Below are 17,376 nucleotides of genomic sequence, written 5' to 3'. Positions count from 1 at the left end.
AATCTGGGCAAACCACAGGGACTATCCGGGCACTTTTCTCTATTTTATTGTAAGGGAATAAAATAAATAATGAAATATTGAATTTTAATAATCTCAACTATTCGACGTTGGCCGTCAACAGTTCCAACTTCAAAAATAACTACCGGCAGTCTCAGCTATTGATATATTGGCCACCAATGGACCCTGACTAACAGAAACCTAACGCCGTTAGTCTCCGGTTGCCTAGAAAATCGTTTTTGTCCAGAAAAAAGTTTCTAAAGGTCAGATATAAGGTTAACTATAAAGTTGTAGTATATTGTGTATCGGAAGTTATAGTATGCAGTCTATCGGAAACTTGTAGTATACAGTCTATCGGAAAGGCATGCATGAACAAACATCATTAGTTTTTTTAGGAAGCAATATCTAGCATTCAACCCGCCAAGCGGTTTCGAATGAATTGCCAGGTCCAACATTTTCGGATTGTGTTGAAGCAATAGATACCGATTGAACAATTAAAACAACCAATAATACAATTTAAGTGTGACCCTGGGTGGAGCAGATGTCCGGTATGTTTTCAAATTATGGCTAGACCTTTTCTTACAGTGACCAGAACCACTCATTTTCAATCAAGGAACAACTTATGTCCGTCGTCGCACCCCAATACCCACGGTGATCACTGTTTTTGGTTCTATTATCAGTAAAACTACATTGATCATTCTACCAAAACTCCAGATTGTTTCTAAAACAAAAATCATTCGGAATTGCCAATATTCGGATCAGTTACTTTAATTAGTTTTTTCGTTCATTTATATAACTTTTTTCCAATATAGAACTTAGTGTGTTTCAGAATTAGGAGCAGCGTTTGTAAAAATAATATAAAACACATTTTTCACTCGAGTTACCGGAGCATGGCGGTCGAGATCACCTTCTTCAAGAGTCGGGTTTATCAAAATTTATAGGATCTGTAGAACATCTGTTGAAATTTGTAACCTCCAATTTTCTACCATTAGGTAATGTACTAATGTTTTTTGGTTATGTGACAATTATAATATTTATTTTATGATAATTGACATATTAAAAAAAAAAAGAGAGAGAGAGAATATGTATACGTGATTAAATTTTATTTGTTACATTGGAAGCCATCTTACTATAATAATGAAGCAACAATCATTTCAATATTCAATAATCAATAAAAGTCTGTATGCCAAAATCGCGATCCGAAAATAATGGTATTGTTTATTAAACTATAGAGTAGAATAGAAAAAATACAACTAGTGACCTTTACGTTGCATCAAATTACAACCGGTATCCTTTAACTAAAGAAATTACAGGCTATTTCTTTTATATTACCGGTTTTTAACACGTTATATACTTTAGACCTAACCTAGTTAAGTTTTTTTGGTTAAGTCTTATCATGTGCCGCTCACATGAAGGCAACATGGCCTTTTCATTCCAATTTTATATTTTTTAATGAAGTAAATCTCTTTTGTCCCGTCCATTTTTTCAGTCGATCACTCCTTTTTCCGGTTAATCCAAACAAAATAAATAAATCTCTTTTACCCCTCCATTTTTTGAGATGAATATGAACAAACAGATGAATGCTATGAGATGGAAGGGGAAATCGAAATTCATGTTAAATTGAAATGAAAAGGCCATATTGTCCTCTCATGTGAGAGGGACATGGTAAGACTTAATCAAAAATTTTTAACTAGGTTAGGTCTAAAGGACATAATGTGCTAAAAACTGGTAAAAATAAAGGACAGAGCCTGTAATTTCTTTTGTTAAAGGACACCGGTTGTAATTTGATACAAACGTAAAGGACACCGGTTGTAATTTACTCAGTAGAATATTAACAAATCTCATCTTTTCATAAGGGGAATAATTAATAAGTACATTCAACTCCAATTATAAGTCTTTCCATCAATATCATATCTCGTAGATATCTTTTAAATAGTATAGTAATCTAAAAACACAATAAATAAGGAAGATCATTAAGTAAATAAGAAAGGTCATTAAGACGAAGAAAAAAATTAAAGCAAAATAGTTTGGGTTAAGTTTATGTCATGTAACATAAGATTGTTTTGTTTTAGTATAGTTAATAGATTCATAAAATTCCAAGTGACTTCAATGATCTTGTTACTTTTGTTAAATTTGTTGGAAAACACATTTTCATTCATGAATCTCCAAAACCACCAATATAAGGTAAGAATGATCGCTTAAACTTGCCTTTTTTTTATGCCTTTGGCTTTTGCAAGTTCTTGTGATAATCTAGCAGGTCTCGTACAGAGAAAACATAGATCAGGGGATTTTGCATATGTATAGAACTAGTAGGGGGTCATACTAGGGCGCAGTGCCGACGATTTCAAAAACATAACGAACCCATACTAGCACGTTGAATTGGTTCAAGCCGTTAACCAAAAATCTGGTTTTCCAAACGGACCGTAAAAACATCAAAACCAGTTAAACAAGTAGGTTTGGTTCTATTTGTTTGATTTGGTCTTTCAACAATTTCATGAACACCCCTAATAAAACCGACAGAAAAAAGAGAAAAAAATTGTTTGGAAGCAACTCAAGCATGCAATGCATAATCCCGGTACAAGTCACGAAAATTTAGCAAGTTACGTATTCGAATAAAAAAAGCATGCGACCTACATTAACCTATAAGATTATCTGCTAAACGTAATCTCCCATAAAGCAAGTAACCACCAGTAACCGCCTGTAGGACAAATTACTCGTGCTCTCTTTATGCCTGCAAACTAATAGGTATTTTACAGACAATAAAGATAACAGCAACCAAAACATGATAGATATTACGGTAGATTATTGGTATGATGGCTTAATAATAGGTGCCGTAGTAGGACTGAGAAGCAACAGCTGCCGTGGGTTGCTGAGCTGGCGTCAATGTTGGCGGCGGTGCGGCCACCGCAGCTGCAGCATCAGGTTGTGCATAAACTTGCTGTGGGGCAGCCTGCGTGGGTTTGTAAATTTTTGTTAGGTTCTAAAAGACTAACATACCAACTTAAGTAAAGATTTAAGAAAGACAGCATTCATTTCAGGAAGAGAAATTTACCTGGACTGGGTAGGTTGCAGGATAGGTGGCATAGGCGGCGGTTGCAGCGGCAGCTTGTGGAACAGTGGTTGGGGCTTGTGGTTGAGCATAGGTGCTTCCATAAGCATTGTATGTGCCATAAGCAGCCTAAACAGTACATCAAAAGGTGAACAAGACATGCATTTAAAAAGTAGACGTTATTTAACATGTAATTAAGTAGTTAACCCAAGCTGCCTGCAGCCTGATTATGATTAGTAAGGAGACAAGTAGGGGTGTAAACAAGCCGAGCTACTCGTGAGCCACTCAAAATCAGCTCAATTGAGCTGAGCTTAAACGAGCTCGAGCTTCACATACCAATATAGTAATTTCTATTTTATATACAAAATATAACTATTTAATAGATCTAATTATGGGTAAATTGCATTTTACATCCTTTAAGTTTCAGCAAATTTCAGGAGATGTCCTTTAACTAACGAAATTACAAAGGATGTCCTTTACGTTATAATTTCTTTAAAGAAGATGCCCTTTATTTTGTAATCTTTTTAGGGAGAAAGGACACCGCCTGTAAAGAAATTAGAACATAAAGGACATCCACTGTAATTTCGTTAGTTAAAAGACAACGCCTGAAATTTTGCTGAAACTTAAAAGACGTAAAATGCAATTTACGCTATAATTATTAACAGAACTATGATAATAGTAAGTAAATCATATATATTTTGTTATTTAAATAAAATTACATACAAATTTATATAACTAATGATATATGTACATAAACAAAATAAATAAATAGTATTAATGAGTAGAGCTTGAGCTATAGACAGCTCGAAAAAAGCCGAGCTCGAGCTCTCTTAACTTAAACGAGCTGAGCTAGAGCTTAGGCAAGTCGTTTACACCAATAGATACAATCACATGAAAAAAGAACAAATTTAAATAAAAGTTAACGCTTCGTAAAGGAATAATACCTGTTGGGTATAGGTTGCAGGCCATTGTTGTCCTTGAGCTTGTGTAGCTTGTGGCCAAGCTTGAGCCTGAACACCATAACCTGCTGGCCACTGGTTCTGCGTGCCAGGGTAGGCTGAAGGAGCAGGTGAAACACCACCGGTTTTAGCAAGCTTTGCTCTGTCTGAAACTAGATAACCGTCCATGTGTCGTTTCTTAGATTCCAAAGCATTTTTATGAGGTAAAAATAGCTTGGCATGCCTGTTGTCTGCCTTTTTGATGGTCTGTGTATCCCCAAAAAGATCTAGAAACTGCAGAATATACTGTCACGAGTCACGACATCTATCACAATTTACAAGCACCATGACTAGAAATTGGGGCTGTCACCCGACCCGTCCATTTTGCCGATTCTAATTAAATCCCTGGACTTTTAAAACTAAACAAAAAGGTCCTTTATGTAAATTTAAAGACTTAATTATTTAGAAAACAAACTTTTCCTTGTTTTTTAAAACCGTTTAGAGATTTAATCATAAAAAGAATGTTTTTTTATCAAGGGACATTAATGTTAAGTTTTATAAATGTCAAGGGTTTTAATCATGCAAAAATAAAAGCACACAAAAAGCCCATAAAAGTAAAATACAAATTAGTTTTACCTCCAAGAAAATGCTAGATAACTCCTCTCTCTCAACATAGCTTGCAGGATTTAACTCATCAGGACCAGGAGCTATGAACTTCTCAACTAGTGAGTCTAGACGATCAATTTGTTTTGGTTGTGATAGAATTGATTCCATATGGATTAAAGCCTGCATCACCAGAGCAAAAATACTCTCAATAAATTATATTAGAAGAATGAAAAACCGAATAAACAAATTTGACCGAAAGCGGAAAAGATAAAGACCTCTAAAAGTGGTTTTGAAAGTTGAGTACACTCCAAGGCTTGATCTAGAACCTCCCTTGCTTTTTCAACCCTTCCCAAAACCTGCCAACAAGAAATAAAAAAATTCACATAGTGTGGTTTTTCACGGAAAAATAACAGAATAAAAAGAAATAAAATATCCACACGAAATATCTGAATATTAAATAGAATGATAACCGATGAGAAACTCAGGTCATCAACCATAATAGACCATGGTCAATTTGGTTTATGTTCGATATCTAATGGTTTTATAACAAATCAAAAGTGTCTTTTCTGTTTAATAAAACCTCCTAAACTATTTTATTCAAAAAATGAGATCGGTAATCAAATACTATAGTATTTATTTTTTTTTGTAAGTATACCTAACCAGTAATTTTGTCAATGTACAATCAACAGTCAAGATGAATCTTCAGATAACAGCACAAAAAGGTTGAGAATAACATAAAGTGTGTGGTTAAAGAGGGCATACCATATACAAAAATCGCGAATACTGTGCAAACAAAAATGGCAAAGCCTGTGAGTGTTCTTTCCCCTTTTCAATAGCTATTGTCTGTTCATACAAAGAACAAGCATCTTCCAGATTCCCCTAATTATATAAAAGAGGAAACCAATTAGTTCAAGCAAAATGAAAATGTCACACGCTAAATGTTTGGTTTTAGTACTAACTAGGGGAAGTCCCCCTACGCTGCAGGTCTTCTATCGGTATCAGTTCGATTTGTTACGGTACATATACGATACCCGAACGTGTATTTTACATCGATCAAAATCCATAAAAACAAATACGGGTACCGGTACCCAAATTGTTCGAACGGTATTGGTTTGGTTCATCATGGTACCGACACTCGATATAACTTACCACTGCGATAATTCATTTGGTATATGTTTAGCTCGTTACACTACCAATAAATCGATATGTGTTTTAAATTAATCAGAAACAATAAAAGTTAACAAAGTTAACATCGGTAGCGGATCCAATAATACACTAATTAAATGTAACTATAACTAATTATACATAAAGCAAACGTTTGTACAATATTAACGGCATATAAAGAATTTTGAAAAAGTAATATAAATATACTACTAAGTGAATTATATAATATGTGGACTGTTTTGTAATATAGAAATCTTATTGTTAAAAAAATAAAGCCTGGAAAAAGGAAATCTTTGACCCTCTACTTAAATATAAAAGTGAGATTAGAACTGGCGCCTCTCCCCTTAGATACGTATGCTTTATCCACCAAAAAAGGTGGGTGATTATGGTAGTTTGTTGAACTAAATATTATAAGTACAAAGGCTGCATGGGTGGAAAGCAAAAAATAAAAAAATAAAGAAAATAAAGAAAAGAACCACCGTCCAGATCCACCAATCAACAACCACTACTGTACACTTTCGAATTTGAATGTATATATAATTAGTTTACCAGGCGATGTTCCATGTTAGCATGCTTGATAATTGCTTCAAGAAGTCCGGGAGATATTTCAGCGTGCACAAGCTGGTAAGATGCACGAGCACCAGCAATATCTCCACCCTGCTCTTTAAATCGAGCAGCAAACAGATGAATCTCTGGTTGCCTCTGCAAAACCAATCAGGTAGCAAAACTTTGTTAAATAACAAACTGTAAAAACAGAAGTTAGGGAAAGATTAACAATAACTAAAACATAACCTAAAAAATTCATACATACTGAAAAAGGCCAAATATGGTAAGATAAACAGCCGAAATCATTCCTGTAGAGATTAAAGATTATGTCCCAAGACAGCTAGACTTTGTTTATTACACCGAGCATCCTTACTGTACGTTATTAAGGTATATATACACACACAAACACATCCACAAATATGGTGAATAAATAAAAAAATGGGTACCTTTACAAACACTTGAGTGGCACGAGCAAGGGCATTTTCGGCAAGATCCATGCTCCCGCTTGCTTCCATACACAAAACGTATCGTATCCAGTACTCGGGGTAGTTAGCACACGCGATTAAACATCTTTCGTATAACTTCACAACCTGGGTCAAAAGATTTACATCATGTATACAAAAAAAATAACGACTGTTATGTATAGATGAATCAAAATATCAGAAAACTGAGAGGGCTAAGAAGAAACACAAAAGAGATACTCGAACGGGGCCCCTCAAAAATACAAAGAGGGACCCACCTTGCCTCACAGACAGATGATTAAGTAAGAACACACCTGCATAACATAACATTGCAACTTTTAACAAATAGTTTTTACCATTCAATTCAACACATGATCAACTATGAACCCAAATCTCCACTCACAAAATTAGGGTTTGAAGTACTTAGCCTTATTATGAGACACCCATGCTTCATAGTTCATCCAACCAGTTTAGCCGATTAATCATATGAGCAGCAGATATTACTTAACTGTAAGTCAATGTATTAACAGGGACAACTAAAGACACAAACCAAAACGTAAATATTCAAACATATGAAGATATATGAAGATCAAACACTTGACTTTTACCTTATTGAAATCATCACATCCTTCGATAAAATTAAGATAGTGATGCCAGTTTTCAAGCTCTGCGGCATTAAGTGGTCGAACATGAAAGTAAGGCCTCCTGATAGCAGTTTCGAAATCGATTATCTTCGATTCGAATTCTTTAGCCTTCTTATACAGCTCTTCTCTAATCGCGATATAACTCTCCAATTCCTCAGCTTCTGTTAAACCCGCATTTACGGATTTAGAAGATTGATCCACTGCGTTTGGATTGAGTTCCCCTTCGTTTTCTTCATTATTAACTTCCGCTTTAGTATTTGCTGCAGCTGCAGTTTCTTCAGGAGTTCTCAATTCTGATAAAGGACGACTTGCTACTAAATCCCTGAAACTGTAAATTGTAACAAAATAGTATTAATACGCCTGCAAAGAAAAAAATATGTCTAGAAGGTATATCATGTTTAATACATTTTTATATCACCTGTTAAAATAGCGATCCAACTGCTGATTAGGATGCTCCAATATCCGTGTGTATATCATGGCTAGATTGGACCACTGCTGCTGCTGAAACTCGTATTCGATATATTTATCCCATAAGGGGAAAGATAGAAAATCAGTTCCAACATAAGCTAAGGCACGTTCAAATAGCCTGAAACAACATTCGATAACTGAGCTACAATTCCTAAACCAATAAACAGAATAATATCAAACATGCTCGTGAATGCATGATAAATGCAGCAAACATCAATAAAAACTAAGGCCTATTCAAAAGAAAACAAAAATATGAAATCATATAATGGAAATTGTGTTCTATTGTCTCTGAGCTAATTCTCCTTGAGTCAAAAATTCAAAACAATGAAATATCATCTACAATGGGTATTACCTCCTTACTGTATCAGGATCCCCATATGTGTTTATGGCAAAAACACAATAGTGCAGCCACATGTCTACAGAATACGTTACTCCATGGACTGCGCGTTCAAAAACTTCCACAACTTTGTCCATATATCCCAGGCGTGCTTCATGATCAGCATACTTCTTCCAATAACCGTAACACAGCGGAAATTCGGCTAAAAAGGTATCATAAACTTTCCGAATCTTCATAATATTATCCTGTTAAAAGGTGATATATAATTATTATGTATTGGCAATCAACAATCAGTAAATAATGTCATATAACAAATTTGCTTCAAATTAAAGCTAAGGTTCATACTTAGAAGCTTGCATTCTGCTAGGCTTGAGGAAACAAGAGACACAAAATACATGTTAGAATAGATCATACTGGCTTAATTTCTAATTGACGTATTTTTTTATTTTTTTATTTTTTTGCTTCAACAATACAAGGTACCTCAGCTGTTTTCTCAGTTTCGTCTATTAAGGCAGTCCAGGCATTAAACTCCGATGAATTTGCATTTACTATGCTCCATAATCGCTCTTCTTCAGGAGATAACGCAGCTACAACTGCCATGAAAAAGTAGAGGAAGTTTAAAAAAAAAACATTTTTTCTCTCAGTCAGTATAAAGTTAAATTAAGCAAAAAACAAGACGCAGCAAAATATACCAGAACCATCCTCCGGCTGGTTCGCAGATGCAGTATTGTGAACATCATACGACCCAACACCATTCTCACTTATAGGTTTTCCATCAGAGACATCATTCCCATTCACAGAAGAATGGTAAGCAGCCAACTGAGATGCATCTACGGATGTGTTTACATCACTTGCGGAAATATCCGCATGACTAGAATTCACATCAGTAACATCGGATTTTCCAGAAGCACCTGAGCCTCCATGCGGATTGACATCATCTGCATCCATAGCAGTAGCACCAGTAGAAGTAGCCAAATTACCGTACTCGGGAGCAGATGCTTGAGCAACTACTGTTTCGTTCTCTGCCATCCCCAAAAAGAATACTGATCGTCTTAAACCTGTAATTAAGATAACAGCCAAAGCAATTAAACAAATGTAAACAAAAAAAAAAAAAACAGATATTATATCCATTCACCAAAAGTTATCAATTCACCAGCCATTAAACCCTAGTTTGAGCAGGAAACCAACGAAATCGATGAAGCATACTAACGCCGTAACTTTTGATCGATTAACGGCTATCGGAAACAATTCTACATCATATTCCAGCAAGATAAATCTCTAAGAACCTATACATATTCAATGTGCACCAATTCATCATCAATTGAACATATATACTCCCTTACACAAGAGTTAAATCACACGTAAAAAACACTAGAAACCTAATTTTCAAAGGCACAAACGAGCAGATGAGGTCACTTCTATTTCATCTGTCATAATAATCCCCTACTAATCTACTATCATCGAATAAATGACTAAATTATACCAACCGAATATGAAAATCATCTATGAATCAGTTATAGGAACAGATGCAGATACCGAATAAGCAGTTATAATTTAATTGAAACCCTAAATTTGAACATGAAACAATAAGTTGAAAGATTACTCGGTGAGGTGATAATAGATGACTTCTGCCACTAGCAATGGAGGCAGAGCGAGGCGCCGGAAGAGGCTTTAGGACGGTAGACGACGGCGACGGTGGCGTAACCGGAGAGAGATGAAAGTGACGACTAGCGGCTGTAGGGAGTGCGTGTGTAAATAAATATATGCCCTAACCACATATACCGTTTCTCAACTTTGACGTGCGCTTTTTTTTGTTGTTGAGGAGCATGGTAAGTGTACCACTTAATCAAAGATTTTATATAATTTAATAAAGTGTGAATGGCATGGATTGTGGTTTATCTTTATACTTTATTATTAGGTTATCACCCGCGAACTTCGCGGGTATAAAAATTTACTTTATATTAATCGAATTATGTCATTAAATAAAATAAAAATACATGTTTTCAATTATAATTTTTTTTATAATTGTTTTGAATTGAAAGTTGGGGGCTGTTTGGCTAAGCTTATTGGAATGACTTATTTACTTATTTGCTTATTTGAAAAGCAAATAAGTCATAATGGAATGACTTATTTACTTATTCCTCTCATATAATAAGCTAACCCAAACACCTTTTAACTTTTCAAAAAGTAAATAAGTCACTAAAATAAGCTTAGCCAAACAGCCCCTTGTAGTCAATGGGTTGCGAGTAAGGTCAGAAACTTCGGGCAAGAACCGGAGGCAGAAACTTGCCTCTCTGAACGACCCATGAAACAAAAAAAAAAAAAAAAAAAAAAAAAACTTATATTTTTTATAATAAAATATACACATGAAGTTGTTCGAACCTGCAAAACAAACTCATTTAATTAAATTTAGAAATTAATTAAAAGTTTAAATTAGAAAATATAAACAACAAAAACTTTATTCATTAAAATATACACATGAAGTTGTTAACCTGAGCTTCACCAACATCTCTGCATCATCAACATCGCAGAGTACATCCAACATCATTTAACATCCTAAACCTGTAACAACCACCCAGATAAGAGACTTAATCTTCCAAGTACCTCGAATGGTTTGTCGGATCGTTCAAAATCCAATATGTTTAGCGCAACTTCACAGCTCTATGAAACAATCGGCTCTGGATCTTTGGAGAATTCCTCAAGTAGAGATATACATTGGTCATCTACAAAAATGCTTTATTAAGGTTAGAAACATCAAATTTTTCATAAAAGTGTCCCGAGTCAACCTAACACAGCCGTTTTGACCCTAAAAACCATGTTTAACTACCTACCCAATCTAGTCCATTTTCCACAAAATATTATTAAAAAGTATAGTAGATTTTAAAAGCATGGTTACCTTATATTTTTTTGTTTTAAAAATGTGGCAACTCTCTCTCTATCCTCATTTCTCTGTGTTAAATTATTCTTTTTTTTCTTTTCCTTTCAGTTTTTCGTTCAGAATATAATTCAGGTTATAACAACCTCTCATTTTTATACTTAAATGTGAATCTAATAAGTTATATTCAAATTTATTTGTCTACAATCAACAAAATCTCATATAACCAGCAATTTCATGCACAATCAAAGGTGTCACAATCAAACACAGACATAATTCAATCTACACATTTCTCAAAACACAATCTCTAACATCACTAACCTGTAGCAATAATTCAAAACCCTAACTAATGTGTTGTGCACTCACTGATATCTGCTACATATGTCTCACTTATTCATCTTCACAACTTCAAACACATAGCAAGCATATCTCTGTCCAACATAGTTGCAGCCAAAAACTCCGGACCATCCAAAATAAACACCTAATGAATCAAAATAAAAACACATAAACCTTGAATATTACTCAATTCGTGACTACTATCCCCCAAAACAAAACTTTGTCAACAAATTATACTAACTTATGCAATGGTAAACCATAAAAATAACAAATTAATTTAGATGATTAGTCTTGCACAAAAACCCAAATCGGGAAAGTTTACATCAATCGTTAACGAAAAAAATGAGACTCAGATTGGGTTACTCAAGCGGATATTAATCACTGAATAAGATCGGGTATCAAACATAAGAGCACACATGAGTTGATTAACGGAACAAAACGGTGAGGAGAAGAATATACATAAGTGAATCGAATAGAGATCAATTTCCCATAGAATCCCATTTAAGATATGTAGATATATAGATATAGATAAAGAACAGTGCAAGATATACATTTTCTTCAACTTCTCATAAGAACACATTCAATAGTTCCTTGTAGGGGAAGGAGTCTGAAAGAAGCTCTTCACCTAAAATTACAAAACACAATTTGAATTAGATATGCAACTCGAGTACAAAAACAATAGTCGAAGACTCGAAGCATCCCTAAAATTATAAATAATATAGTCAAAGCATCTCATAAAAAAACATCAGCATTTCAAAGCATTCAAAATTTAAAATCAAACACAATAATGGTTTACTTCAAAATTTAAATTTAAAATAATGATTGACTTCAAAATTTAAAATTTAAAATCTGAAAATCAAATCACTAATATCCAATCCCGTAAATCAAGCAAACTTATTAGGAAAGTCTAACCTTTCAGTTTTAAATTTAATTTACAGATTTGAAATTTAAAATCAAACACATTAATGAGAAACTTTCAAATTTAAATTTAAAATAATAATTGACTTTGTAATTTGATGCATGTCAGTGTATATATATTTTAGATGTATATTTTAAGCCCTTTTTACACTTTTAGCCAAGTTTTAGATTTATAAAACATGATATTTACTAACACTAAACACACATATGGGCAAGTGCACCCATCGTGGACGTAGTATAGTGTTGATAAGATACCGAGGTCGTCCAAGGACACAAGAGCTTTTAGTACTGGTTTATCCTCAACGTCTAATCAAATCAAAAAAGTTAGAAAAAGATTTTTAAACTAAGAAAATAAAAACTAACTAAATGTTGAAAAATAAAACAAAATAAAAACAGATAGACAAGATGAATCACTTGGATCCGACTCGTGTATTAGTATAACCTTTGATTATTTTCGCACTTTTGCACTTGTTTAAGAGATTATCTTAGTTATTGTAGTATGCCCCTCTTTTGAAGGCGACGTTACCCTCAACCCAGTAGTTTGAGTCAGCAAGGATACAATCCTAAAGGGTCGGATTATTGAAAGATAATGAATTAAGTTATTAATGCAAATTATGGTAGGCCCCTCTTTTGGAGGTGACGTTACCCTCGACTAAGTAGTCTGAGTCAGCAGGGATACAGTCCTAAATAGCCGGGTTTTAGTATTAATAGTAGTTAACTTATGAGGGGGTCAAAGAGTTTGGATCCCCGCCATCCAATACCTATGGGTATTGAAGGAGATCCTACTAAATTTGACCCAGGTCCCTTGCAGGACCTCTAAATGCTGAACAAGGGCAAGACCCTTACCAAACTGTTCCCTTAACCCCCGACCAGGTAGCCAACATACCTCCATATAGACCGTGGAGATATGAATGGTGAAAATCTTTTATTTTATATAGACAGTAAAATAATGCCAAGACACCACGGACAAACGATAAGGAAAGATCACCTTCAACATAAGCAACTAGTTATTAAAGTCATTAATACAAAACCAAATAAAAAGTGCAAAAGATTAAAAATAAAAAGTATTATACTAAACACTTGTCTTCACCAAGTGATGTAAGAGACTTAGGCAAACATGGCCTTGATTGTTAAGAACTCTTACGATCAATCTTGGATCCCGAGACGACTCACACACTCTATGATGGACAATGGATGATGGTGGTGGATGATGGTGTTCTGGTGGTGGTGGGTGCTGGATGAAGTGTGAGAGAGGTGGTGTGCCTAGGGATGAGTTGCAATGAAACCAAGCACTCCTATTTATAGGCTGAACAGAAGGCTGGGCACGGCCCCGTGCCTGTCTGACACTCTCTCTCTTCATTAATTGTAATTCGCAATTACAATTAATGCGCCTGCAGTACTTTCGCCACGCCCCCGTGTTCACTGGGCACGGCCCCGTGGTGGGCAATAGAAGCTTCTACTGGTTTGTCTTTTCTGCTGCTTCTTGGGCACGGCCCCGTGCTGGCTGAGCACGGGGCGTGTTCAGTCTTCTGCCTTCTCTATTTTGCTTGGGAGGATGCTGTCAAGAGGTCGGGCGATCCACTTATGTTCCTTTTCTTGTATTTATGTTAGATTTAGCTGTCTTTTTGCTCCTTTTGTTAATTTGAGCTCATTTAATCCTGAAAATACAAAAGGAAGACAAAAACACTCTTTTTCCAACATTAGTACTTAAAAAGGGTTAGTTTTATGCCTCATTTGATGTAATTTATATGTTGCATTTTACACACATCAAATACCCCCACACTTGAATCTTTGCTTGTCCTCAAGCAAAACTCTTTAATATGTGGCTTACACTCCCAAATGGAATGGGTAGAAGAGAAGGTTTTGGCTTGTCATAGAGTGTCGAGAATCCAAGATTTTTATTGGGTTTTATTTTTATTTATTTACAATCCTATTCGTTATGATTTATTTAGAACGTTTCATAAGAGAAATTACTTATCTGGGCATAGCATGTCTTTTTAAAATTCCATTTAGATACAAGTTCACATACCTCAGGGGAGAAATCACTCACACTCGGCCGAATGTGTATTTTTTTAGTGAATCACTCGAGAGCGGCATGGAACTTATTCCTACCATAGGCTTGCCAAGCAATCAATCCTCCTCGTTTTTAACTTTTTACCTTTGTAAATATCAAGAGGACTTTTTGGGTAAAGGCTTGGGCTAAAGGTTAGTGGTTAGTAAAAGGGCGAAAAGCGTAAAAAGCGTCGGTTTTCGTAAAACATTTTGTTTTAGTGACTTTTTATTCTTTATGAAGTGTTTCTTCAAACAAGCTTTTGTTTTAAGAGCTTTGTTTGTTTATTTCTAACTTCATTCATTTTTTTAAGTCACACGAAAACCGAGCTTGTTACTAAAATAAAAGGGTAAAAATAAAAAGGGTTTTTGGTGGGTAAAAAGGTTTTTAGGGTAAAGAAATGAAAGGTTTAGGCTCAAAGGGGTTAACTAGGGGGAGTTTTTGGGTAGGTGAAAAGAAAAATAAAAAAAATAATGGTTTTGAGAGAAAAAGGGTTAGTCCTAATGCCTCCATCATTTACTTACTTGGGTTTAAGTTGGTAAGGACCGGGAATGAATTGTCGTGGCAAGTTCTAGAGTCGTAAGAACCAAGCGGCTATTCACACAAGAAACGAAAAATGAGCATTTAGCGTAAAGATGTATATTCGTATGCTCAATAAAGGCTCAAAACTCACTTTTTTGTGGGAATGGGTATTTTCTATGTGATCAAGTATATATAATTGAATTTTAACTAAGCTTGTCATGCCATAATTTTCTTATGTTAGTTCTTTTTATCACGACGCTATCGGTTGTAAATTTGTAAAAATATAACCTTGTTAGTCTTAGAATTCCCAACTTAAACTTTAGACAAGTAAAAAAAATGAAAATTTTTGAAAAATTTTGGGGTGATTAGCGGTTCCAATAGAGTTTTGTGTAAGGCTTGTTATTAGGACTTGCAAAATTTCAAGGTTTTAGCATCCCCCCCCCCACACTTAAATTACACATTGTCCTCAATGTGTCCCAAAAATAAATTTTTAGGTTGATTAGATGTGTAACATGGTGTTAAAAGCAAAAATTTATGTTACTGGCAGTCTGGACACGGCCCCGTGGGGACCGGGCACGGCCCCGTGTTCAGGTGCCAGTAACGATAATCAAAGAAAAGAAACAGAAGCCTGGACACGGGGGCGTGTCTGGTGAACACGGCCCGTATCCAGTTACCTGAACTGGGCATTTTTCTGCAGGGTGTTCAGCACGGGGCCGTGTTGGCTGGGCACGGCCCGTGCTGAACCTACTGTAACGGAGAAATTGTTGACGTGTGGCCTTGTTCCTGTGCATGGGGCCATGTTTCTCATTTCCCTTATCATCCCTTACCACCATGAGTGTGTTTTATTCATTATGAACCATTTAATCCTTAAAAACCATCATTCCATTAAAAACATAGAGAGATACATAATATTCCTAAAATAACAAAAAAAACTTAACTAATTAGGTCAGGAGGTACACGAGGTTATCAAAAGGAGTTCTACTTTTCAAGAAAATTTCAAGAATAGTTTCCCGATGTAGAAGTACTTTCGGCCGACGGTTTTCTCCCCTAGATGTTGCTAAAGCCATTCTTCTATCTCCCTCGGAAGGAAGAAGGCAGCTTCACTTTCCTCAGCAACTTGTGGAGGAGGGGGAACACTCACCGGGACTCCTTGCACTACCCTTTGCGGAGACTCAGGGTGATGGCGTACCATTCGGCCGGTATGATGACTTCGGGTACCATGTTCCACGCCCTTTGGGTTATTATAGGTACTAAAGGCGGGGAGGCGAGAAGGTTTAACCTCTGGTGCAAGAGGTTTACCTCTCGAAGACATCCCTCCAGTCCCACCGTTAGATGGTTGATACGGTCGACCAATGCTTCTTCCACTCCCGTCATTTCATCAATAGCCTCTCTTAGAGCGTAAACGTAACACCTCGGAATTTTGTGTCCAATAAATAAATGACACGTGTCGCATACGACAAAAGTATTGTAAACCCGGATGTAATTAAAATGTACGATAGGATTGTTGAACATGTCGACATGTTAATTTTACCTCTGAGCGACTTCTTCATTATAAATCCCAAGACCCTAAGCATAATTAATAAGCATCTAATATGTCTTAATCCGGTAATTACTATTAACCAAGGATGTCCAAGTTACTAATCTAAATCCTAAGAAAATAATGCAATGCAAATAATTATTTATAAGCCCATCCTTGTGCAAACCCATGATGCATTATGATACTGACCAAGCATGGGTTAAGAAAAACCTCATACTGACTTGTTCCAAGCACAAAAATTATTTATTGCAAGTTGACCATTCAATGCTTGAAAGGTTAAATTTTTTTTGCCTCTGTTAAGCGCTTACGGACCGTAAGGGTCCTGCCTTACGGGCCGTAAGGGGGTGAAGGGGTAAAAATGTTTCCGCCATAGGCTTACGGACCGCAAGGGCCATGCCATACGGTCCGTAAGCAACGCCCAGCGACAGAAAGTTGGCTGTTGGCTGTTGTAAACGGTAAATCATTAATGTAAAGATTTTCCAAAGATATGGGCGACCCCTAATCATCTTCTAGCACTAAGGGACAGTTGTTGATCATCAAGGAGCACTTGTAGGCCTTGTTGTGATGATCTTAATGATCTTCATTGCCTATAAAAGGCCACATTGTGGCAACAAGTTCCTCACACCTTCATCTGCATTTGAGGACCACTTCTGGAGCTCAAATTCCTCTCAAGTGTTCCCTAATCAAGCTTATGACTTCAGTAAGTGTTCAATCCTTTCTAAATTGAGTTTAGCTTAGTTATTTAGCTAGAAATCAAACCGTCGTAATTACGGTTTGACTTCGAGATTAGTCATCAATGGCTCAGTCATATCTCGAATTAAAAGTAGTTATAAGTTGGTATCTATGTGGGTAATAAACCCTTAAGAGGGTTCCCCCTGATCACCACACTAACTAGGTCAAAAGTCGGGTCAAACGTGTAATTAAAAAG

At 35.7% G+C, this 17,376-nt stretch overlaps 1 protein-coding gene across 2 annotated transcripts; it reads right to left on the bottom strand.

Moving 5' to 3' along the window:
* Positions 1-2,516: 2,516 nt before the first annotated feature.
* LOC110871551 (pre-mRNA-processing factor 39) lies at positions 2,517-10,033 on the bottom strand. 2 transcript variants are annotated; one of them, XM_035989204.1, is made up of 15 exons: positions 9,814-10,021; positions 9,364-9,496; positions 8,903-9,268; positions 8,691-8,803; positions 8,226-8,455; positions 7,824-7,991; positions 7,370-7,733; positions 6,747-6,890; positions 6,304-6,456; positions 5,353-5,469; positions 4,866-4,946; positions 4,621-4,770; positions 3,991-4,278; positions 3,050-3,175; positions 2,517-2,947 (listed from the first exon to the last, which is right to left on the bottom strand). In XM_035989204.1, exons 2-15 carry the CDS (start codon positions 9,368-9,370, stop codon positions 2,816-2,818), a joined length of 2,439 nt encoding a protein of 812 aa, XP_035845097.1. In that variant the 5' UTR covers positions 9,371-9,496; positions 9,814-10,021; the 3' UTR covers positions 2,517-2,815. The 2 variants fall into 2 exon arrangements, with proteins under 2 accessions (XP_035845097.1, XP_021975933.1); XM_022120241.2 differs by lacking the exon at positions 9,364-9,496 and having other exon boundaries at positions 9,814-10,033.
* Between the last annotated feature and the right edge of the window lie 7,343 nt (positions 10,034-17,376).

Source organism: Helianthus annuus, chromosome 1, assembly GCF_002127325.2.
Source record: "Helianthus annuus cultivar XRQ/B chromosome 1, HanXRQr2.0-SUNRISE, whole genome shotgun sequence".
NCBI lineage: Eukaryota > Viridiplantae > Streptophyta > Magnoliopsida > Asterales > Asteraceae > Helianthus > Helianthus annuus.
The sequence above is the reverse complement of the archived record's forward strand: the minus strand, read 5'-3'. Positions and strand labels throughout refer to the sequence as shown.